This window comes from Balaenoptera ricei, chromosome 17, assembly GCF_028023285.1.
Source record: "Balaenoptera ricei isolate mBalRic1 chromosome 17, mBalRic1.hap2, whole genome shotgun sequence".
NCBI classification, from domain to species: domain Eukaryota; kingdom Metazoa; phylum Chordata; class Mammalia; order Artiodactyla; family Balaenopteridae; genus Balaenoptera; species Balaenoptera ricei.
In genome coordinates, this window is record NC_082655.1 from 11,070,830 (window position 1) to 11,079,229 (window position 8,400).

Sequence of the window (8,400 nt, forward strand, 5' to 3'; positions counted from 1 at the left end):
AGAATGTATAACGTGTTTAATGATATGAGTGAATCTTCCTTAAATGATGAAGAACCTAATCCACAGCTCAGAAGGCACAGTCAGGAAAACTCACAGGATGACTGATGGACACACAGATATAATTGTGTGTGTGTGGGGGGTAATTTTTATTTTGAAACAATTCCAGACATACAAAAACATTTCAAGAATAAAAAAGAACTCCTGTTTTAAATATTTCACCACATTTCCTTGATCACATATTTATCCATCCATCAATTCACCTTATTTTCTGATACATTTCAAAGTAAGTTACAGACATCAGTACACTTTACCCAGTACAATTCAGAGTGCATATTAACGAGAGTTCAATATTTGTGTAATTGCTTTGAAGTAAAATTAACATGCAGTAAAGTGCTCACATCTTTAGATGCTCTTTGCTGAGTTTTGACAAATGCGTAAACCTTTTACAAGATACAGAGTGTCTCCGTCACCCCAGAATGTTCCCTCGAGTCTTTGTTGGTCCCTGTCCGCCCAAACTGGAGAGGCAGAGAAGCATGGCCCCAGGCTCCCTGAGCACAAAGGATGCTCACCGCGCAGATGAGGGTGTGGCCAGGCCTCTCTGGACTGAGCGCCCCCGGGAGGGCTCAGGCCTCGGCAGCTGCTGCAGCGCTGAGAGGGACCCGTAGAGGGCGAACAAGGGCTTCCCGGCCTCCAGGTCCCAGGTCCCCTCGGGGCTGTCGGGAGCCACCCTCAGGCTGTGCTCCTCCAGCAGGCTGAAGGTGACGGCCACCCCCTCTTCCTGCAGCGTGGTGAGGAGCTTGGGGTCCAGGGTGAAGGGGATGTTCCAAGGGTACTTGAAGTTGGGCTCCAGGATGCTCTTCACCTGGAAGAAATGAGGTCGGGTGTTGCAGGTCAGCCTTTGAGATCGGGAGACAAAACCTTCTGTCCCGAGAGCCAGGGGCCTCACCGGGTCATGGAAGAGGCAAAGTCATGGAGTCAAGGGGACCAGGAGTCTCGTCCTGTCCTGTCCTGTGATCAGTGTGATCTTGGATATGTTATTGGAAATTGTTGCGCTTTGGTTCTTCAGCTGCTAAATGGTGATACTAACATTGACCTTGCAGAATAGTGGTATCTGGAATTACATGTGTATGTGTACGTGTGTGCAATGTGTGTGTGTGTGTGCATACGTCTGTGCACACATATGTACTCACGTATACATGTATGTGGAGAGAGAAAGAGCAATTTGCAAATGGTAACTGTGTGAGAAAAGCAGAGGTGTTTCAGATCCCCTGAGCCCCCCACACTTGTATTCCTATGTGGCTCTTTTAGAGCTGTGGGCGCCCTCTGCTGGGGTTGCCATGGAGACGGAGACCCCCCTGAGGTAGACTCACACCCACCGGCCTTGCTCCCCAGAGGGAGAGGCAGCTGGAGAATTCCCGGTGGCCACACGGGATCCTTTCTCCCCTCTCAGCAGAATCTTATGTCACCTCTCTTTCCTCAGGATCATTCTTATCCCTGGTCCCCTCACCCCCATCCCTGGAGGCTGGCCCCTGGGGATTGATTTCTTACCAGCTCCCGCTGCTGGAGCAGGATCCTCTTCTCCATGGACCAGGCCTGTAGCTCATGTTGGGTGTCACTCAGCACTGGGAACGAGGGGACATTTGGGGAGAGAGAGTGATGAGGAGTCAGATTTTTCTTCCCTACTGTGAACTAGGAGACCCCATGAGGGGGGAACCCGAAGGCAGAGGAATAAAGCCCGTTCGACTTGAAAGTCAAGTTCCCTCCTGCTCTTGGGAGGGTCTCCAGGATGCTACATAACATGGTCCAGGGGGTGGGATTCTAGGCTGGAGCCTGGAATCATCCACACCCAATGATAGGTTGGATGAACTTGGGCTGGTCTTTCTAGATCCCGGGCTGGTTCTGTATCATATGGTGAATTTATCTCACTGACTTCTCCTGACCTTGGAGAGAGGTGTGATGTGAGATGAAGACCATGGTATTAGAAGGGTTTTAGAGAGGTGGGTGGCATCTAACCCCGTTCTTTTTGGGTCTAGAGGCCAAATTTGTGACGTTCCCATATTTCCCTCAAATCACTCTTACCCAATATGGCTTTAAGGGGGTAAATGATGTGCAGTCTTAACTTGAGCCATAGATTTCTTGAGTCCTCTTGCATCTCACTTAGGAAGGTGCCACCAAAGCCGTCCAGATGATCCAAGAGGCCCCGATCCAACTTTAGAAAACCGGTATTATTAGTAATACAACAACAGCAATAATTGTAATAGCAATAGTGATGTTGTTTTGCAGTTTTGCCAGTATCTTTTGAGTCTACAAGTGATTAACCAAGGTGGGAGGGGGTGGGATCTTCACCTCCCCCCAGATTCCAAGCAGCTTCAGCATGTGGGCTGCATGCCCTGGACCTGGTCATTTTGCCTGGAAAAGCGTTTGGGACCCCCTTCTGCAGCCCTCCTTCCCCATGTATCTTGGCAGTCTATCTCCTAAACCTGCCCCTTCACAACTTTGATCAGCCTTAGGTAGAGTAGGACCCCCCTGCCATGTCCATGAGGTCCTGCAGAGCCTCTCGGTCCTTGAGCCTGGCCAGGATATTATGGAGAATAGCATCCTGAATGTCCTTTGGGACCTGGGCCATTTCCCTGGAAACCTCCTTTTGTAGGTGCTTGAAATCTGTCCTCAGGCATCAACATCAACCAGAAAATGGAGACAGTTCTCTGATTAGAACGTCCGTGGTGTGATAAGTCAGGCACCTCCATCTCATTTATCTACCAACCAAAAACATCTCTGCAGGTGGCATGTTTGAGCTCTGGGGATGGAGCTATCATAATAGGCTAAATAGATGGGCAATCCTAGTGCTGCGAAGGGACCCGGGTGGGTAGAAGGCAGGGAGGAGAGAAGGAGATTCTGGAAAGAGGTCGTGGGAAGTGGAAGAAAATGACCAAGTGCTCTTTTTTGGGACACGTCTAGAATAACGTGGATTCTAGCGCTGGGCTCTAGAGATGAGAATCTTAGGTGCTCTGGGCTCAGTTTCCACATCTGTTTAGTGGGAAGGTTATGAGGATTAAATGAGTTCATGTATGTAAAATGCTTGGGGGGAGTACTTGGCACACATGAACTACCCTCCTTATCATGTAATTCTGCCTGTATCGTCTATGACCACGCAAAATTAGCAAGGAATGGAGTTGGGGGTTCTCTGCTTCTCCTAGGAGACTTCAGGTGGCCTCCAGCTGACCTGCTGAGAGGGAGAGGTCCAGTGAGGCAGATATTTCTGTTTGGTCCACGGCCGTATCCCCACTGCTCAGAATAGTGCCTGTTGCCCAATAAGTCTTCAACAAGTGTTTGTTGCGTGCATGCACGAATGAATGAATGAATGAATGGGGCTGAACGAAGCGTCGATTTGGAAGTAGAGCTCAGTTTTGTAAGTTGCGTGCAAGCCACTTTTTGGGTAGTTGGCTTTGCAGTCTCCCACCCAGGAAGTCCCAGCTTCCCTCTTAATAAACACTGACCTTGGCCAGTGGGTTCCTGTATTCTTCCTGGAAAGAGAGTCACAAGTGATCATCTCCATTTCTCATTCCCCAACTTTACTTTTGAGACATTTTGGAGAGTCCTGCCCTCCTAACGCCTTCTCCCTTTTGCTTAACCTCTTCCTGCCCCCATCCCCATCTGTCCCTCCCCCTCCTTGGCCGTGTGGAACCCCTCCCATTCCACGGAAACTAGGGCCAGGCCCCGGGGCAGCGGTGGCAAAGGCAGGGGCCATCTGCCCTGCTCTCCAGATGTATATGTGCCATTAGGACCCATCCCCCATCCCAGGAAACACACACTCACCCATTGGGAGGATGGGACCTCTCATGGTGCCTAGAAGAGAAATTAAATCCTTACCCAAGAGTTAGTCTCTGAAGGCACTCGGTTCCTCTGACCTTCTGCCCCCTACTTCCCTGACCCCTGTCCCCTTTCTATCTACCCCTTCCCTCCCAGGGGGCCAGACCCAGCGAATTGGGTAAGGACAGCAGAGGCAATCACGTGGCATTCTGGTTGTGACAAGAGGCCTCAGGGAGGGATCAGATCCCACTTTCCTGGCTGTAAAATCACCCACTCACCCATCACTGATTGCAGCTGATGCTCTTCTGGAAAGATAAATAGAAGGACTCACTCACCAAGAGTTAACCTCCACTCCCCCAAGACACACACACATGCACACACGCGCGCGCACAGACACACACACACACACACCGGTATTCAAAGGAGAAAGGTGGCTTCCTCTGTGGCCCCAAGAGTCTATGGCTTGTAAAAGACAGAAGTGATTGGCAGGCTGTGGAGGAGGAGGTTAGTTTCCCTCTGGGTCTGCTGACTGAACACCTTGCATGGCTCTTATTAGCATCCAGAGGGGGTCAGAGTTCAGTGGGGCCCTAGGTGTAGACAGAGAACCTGCCCAGCTCAGGAACTCACCTTCTGGAAAGGTTTTCCGCTTGTGATCATCTGAGATGAGAAGAACGTCTGGATGGGGAAGAAGCCAGGTCAGGAGAGCCCAGGTTATTCCTGCTGCATCCTTTCACCTCCCTGCTCCTGTAGTCACCCCCAGCCCATCCCCAGCTTCCTCCCCAGATCAGGTGGGGCAGCTTTCCTCAGTGTGGCCTGGGGACCCCTTGCATCAGAATCACCTGGGATGATTGTTAAAACTCAGAATCCCTGACCTCACTCTGTTTCTTCTGAATCAGATTCTCTAAAGAGAAACCTGGAACCTGCACGTTAAATAAGCACCTCACGTGATCATCATGCCCTCTGACCTAGAGGACTGTTATGGAAACGGTCTCATAAATGGAGACCCCATAGATCATGGTGCCATAATATCCAGGGAGAAGAGAGCTCCAAGGAGAGAATAATCAAGTGTGTGTTCCTTGGTGATGTACGTGGGGTAAATTCACTGGAGGACAGACTCCAGTGGGTCGAGGTGTGAGTGCCAGGGAGGGGGTGAGGACACAGGGTGTAGGAGATTCTTAAGGAAGTTTCTATGAGGGACAAGTGGGTGGGAGGAGGGGATCACTGGAGGAGGAGGACACTTGGGTGAGGGGGTTTATGAGCTGGCAGAGACCTGATCGTGTTGTCTCTGAAGGATCCAGGTGACCTGGAGATGATGAAGATATGCTTGTGTCCATCCCTTTGTCAGACATTTTTCTCTAATCTTCACATCAACTCTGGAGAGATGGTCTCATTTCCAGTATACAGATGGGAAGGCTGTGTAAGAACAAATACAAATTAAAAATATGAGGCTTATTTCTCCCAGTTGAAAATCAGGGAAGAGTTTTCCTTCCCCTCCTTTTCCTTAGAACCTTTATTTTAGAAAACTTGGGTAAAAGTGTAAACACTTTCTCCTCTCTTGGAAATGTATATAAATCCTTTTGAAAAGTCAGCTTTAGGACCCAGGAAAGTCTTTCTCAAGGACCTGAGAACTATTCTTTGAAATGTAAGCACCTAGTATCACCCCTCCCAGTTTCTGTGGAAGGGCAGAACCTAACTAAATTCAGTGGGCACGTGCTCCGGGGTACAAATCTACTTCCTCTTGTAAAAGTTAAAAGTTTGTTTTTCTTCTGGATAAAACCAATTAGCTAACAGGTGCTCACTTCGATTACCAGGTGAAGTCAGGATAAACTACGTGTGATAGGCGGTTCTGTCAAGGTTTCTTACCGGAGGACTAGTTATTATTTATCTTGAAAATAAGTCTATGTAATTGGTTGTATCTGCGGGGCTATGTATGCAAGGGTGAGATTTCTTTCTGTTTTTGCAATCTTTTAGTGGATTGCTTATGACAGGCACCACATTCTGTTTTAATGCTTATTCAATGATAACATTATTTTCTTTCTCTATTACCTTCGTGGACAGATTTTCTGGATTGGGAGATTCTAATTATATTTCCCCAACAGCTGAAACCCAATGAGGGATTCACATTTTTACCGGTTATACCGCAAGTGCTCTGGCAAATGATTGATCTGTTATGCACATTATTTCCCTTTTTGGTTTGTTATGAGGATTAAATTAGTTCATGTAGGTCCAATGTTTACTGCACTGGACAACGTTGTAATGTTCCTTCTCTTCACCCTTAGGCCTTAATTTTGTTAATATCAAGCAAGCCCCGCTCCTCCCCTAGTGGTCAACACATGACTTGCAGGCACTTCTGTGAGGTTAGCCTTTCATCTAAGTTCATTCTGTTCATACTTTCCAACACTTGCAAAAACACGATATTGTTGAAAATGAGGATCCATTTTTCTCCTCCCTTAATTAAAAGCACTTTATCATTCCTCATGACCTTTAATAATACTACCTTCTCCTGGTGCCCTCAGCACAGTCTCTGACCTCTGACTAACTATTGGGTGGGGAATTTAGTTTTTGCTTCTAGGCACCATGAGAGGTCCCATCCTCCGAATAGGTGAGTGTGTGTTTGCTGGGATGGGGGGTGTGGTCCTAATGGCACATATACGTCCGGAGAGCAGGGCAGATGGCCCCTGCCTTTGCCACCGCTGCCCCGAGGCCTGGCCCTAGTTTCTGTGGAATGGGAGGGGTCCTAGGAGGTGGAGGGATGGACCAGGATGGGGGGCAGGAAGAGGTTAAATGAGAGGGAGGAGGTGGTAGGAGGGCAGGACCCTCCAAATATCTCAAAAGTAAATTGAGGATGAGGAAAGAGATGATTACTTGTATTACTCGTGACTCTCTGTCCAAGAAGAATATAGGAACCCCTTTGGCAAGGTGAGTGTTTATGAAGAGCGAACCTGGGGTTTCCTGGGTGGAAAACCATAAGACTGATTTCCCAACTTGGAGATGACCATGAAAACTGAGATGACTCAGAAAACTGGGTTCTACTTCCATGAAACAAACATTTGTTGAGGACTTGTTATAGCTGTTTTGCTTTTTTTGAGTATAGCCATCCTGGTGGGTATGAATTGGTATTTCATTGTCATTTTGATTTGCATTTTGCTGATGGCTTATGATGTTGAGCATCTTTTCAAATTCTTATTTGTCATTCATATTGTATCCTTTGGATAAATATCTAATCAAATCTTTAACAATGTGATGATGGAATGAATATTTAGAGTGATGTAGAACAAGACTGGGTAAGGGATCTGACCCAGCTGGGTTTAAGTTTATGGCTTGTGCCCCTGGGTTCTGGTAGTGCTGTGCTTTGAAAAGCGGTGGCTGACAGGCTTGGGGGAGGAGGATCTTTTATTAGTTTTGGGGCATATTGAATTGGAAAAGTCTGTGAGATCTCCCAGTGAAGGTGTAGCTTCAAATAGGTAGCGTGAAGTAATGGTCTTGGAGTTGAGAAGTTGGGTTGATGATGTGAATTTGGGAGAGATTGCTCTATAAATGGTAATTGAAGGCATGAGGGTAGATAAGGTTAATCTAGATCTAGAGGCAATATATGGAAGAAGTGTACCCGAGACCAATTCTGAGGTTCCCCAACATTTAAGGGTGGTTGGAGAAGGTTGAACCAGGAAAGGAAACTAAAAATGAGGTGGTATGGTGGGCAGAATTCTTCACAGCGGTCCCCAAGATTCCACGCCTTGGTCCCCAGATCCTGTGACTGTGACTTCACTCATGGGATTATGTTATGTTATATGGCACGGCTGGTCTTAAAGCACAGTGCTATCCTGATGGGTCTAACCTAATCAAATACATCCTTAAAAGCGGAGAATTTCCTTCAGCTGATGGCAGAACAATTCAAAGGAATTCCAAGCATGAGATGGATTCCACAAGCTGTTGCTAATCTTGAAGATGGAGGGGCCACGTGAGAAGGAATATGGGCAACCATAAGGAGTGGAGAATGAGGCCCCCAGCAGAGAGTTGGCAAGGAAATGGGGACCTCAGTCCTACAGCCTCAAGGAACTGGATTCTGCCTGAATGAGCTTGGAAACAAATTCTTCCCAGAGCCTCCAGGACCTTGACATTGGCCTTGTGAGACCCTCAGCAAAGACCCCAGGCAAGGTTGTCTGGAATCCTGATCTACGGACTGTGAGGTAATAAATAAATGTTGCTAACAAATTGTTAACAAATTACCACCAGCTGCTAAACTGGTGGTAGTTTGTTAAACAACAACAGAACGAATGCAGATGGCTAAAGCTAGGAGGAAACACCAGGGAGGAATCACCCATGTTATGGAAGGGGTGTTTTTCAAGAAGGAGAAAGTGGCCAAAAGATTTGAATGCTGCTGAGAAATGTAAAAAAGTGAATTAAACATACACATGAGATTTAGCTACGTGGATGTCGTTTGGGGAGGTTAGCAAGATCTGTTTGTGTGGAGTGATGGGCCCTGAAGTCTCGTCGCCGTGCACTGAGAAATAGTGGCAGGTATAGACGTTTCTAAAGTTCCCTTCCTGTTGGTGGGGAAAAGAAGATCATTATAAGGCAGTAAGTAACTCG

General features: G+C 47.5%; 1 protein-coding gene across 1 annotated transcript; it reads right to left on the reverse strand.

Annotated features, from left to right (window-relative positions):
- Positions 1-565: 565 nt before the first annotated feature.
- On the reverse strand, positions 566-4,092 carry GSDMC (gasdermin C). The gene is made up of 7 exons (XM_059902397.1): positions 4,089-4,092; positions 3,817-3,846; positions 3,498-3,524; positions 2,531-2,661; positions 2,080-2,209; positions 1,549-1,622; positions 566-862 (listed from the first exon to the last, which is right to left on the reverse strand). Exons 1-7 carry the CDS (start codon positions 4,090-4,092, stop codon positions 566-568), a joined length of 693 nt encoding a protein of 230 aa, XP_059758380.1.
- Between the last annotated feature and the right edge of the window lie 4,308 nt (positions 4,093-8,400).

Bases quoted from the DNA above. Each gene is read 5' to 3' on its own strand.
- GSDMC (XM_059902397.1), bottom strand. The intron at 3,525-3,816 runs GTGAGTGTGTGT...CTCTCTTTCCAG, and splicing joins AGGTCCCATCCTCCCAATGG to GAAGAATACAGGAACCCACT. The intron at 863-1,548 runs GTAAGAAATCAA...CATTTCTTCCAG, and splicing joins TGCTCCAGCAGCGGGAGCTG to GTGAAGAGCATCCTGGAGCC.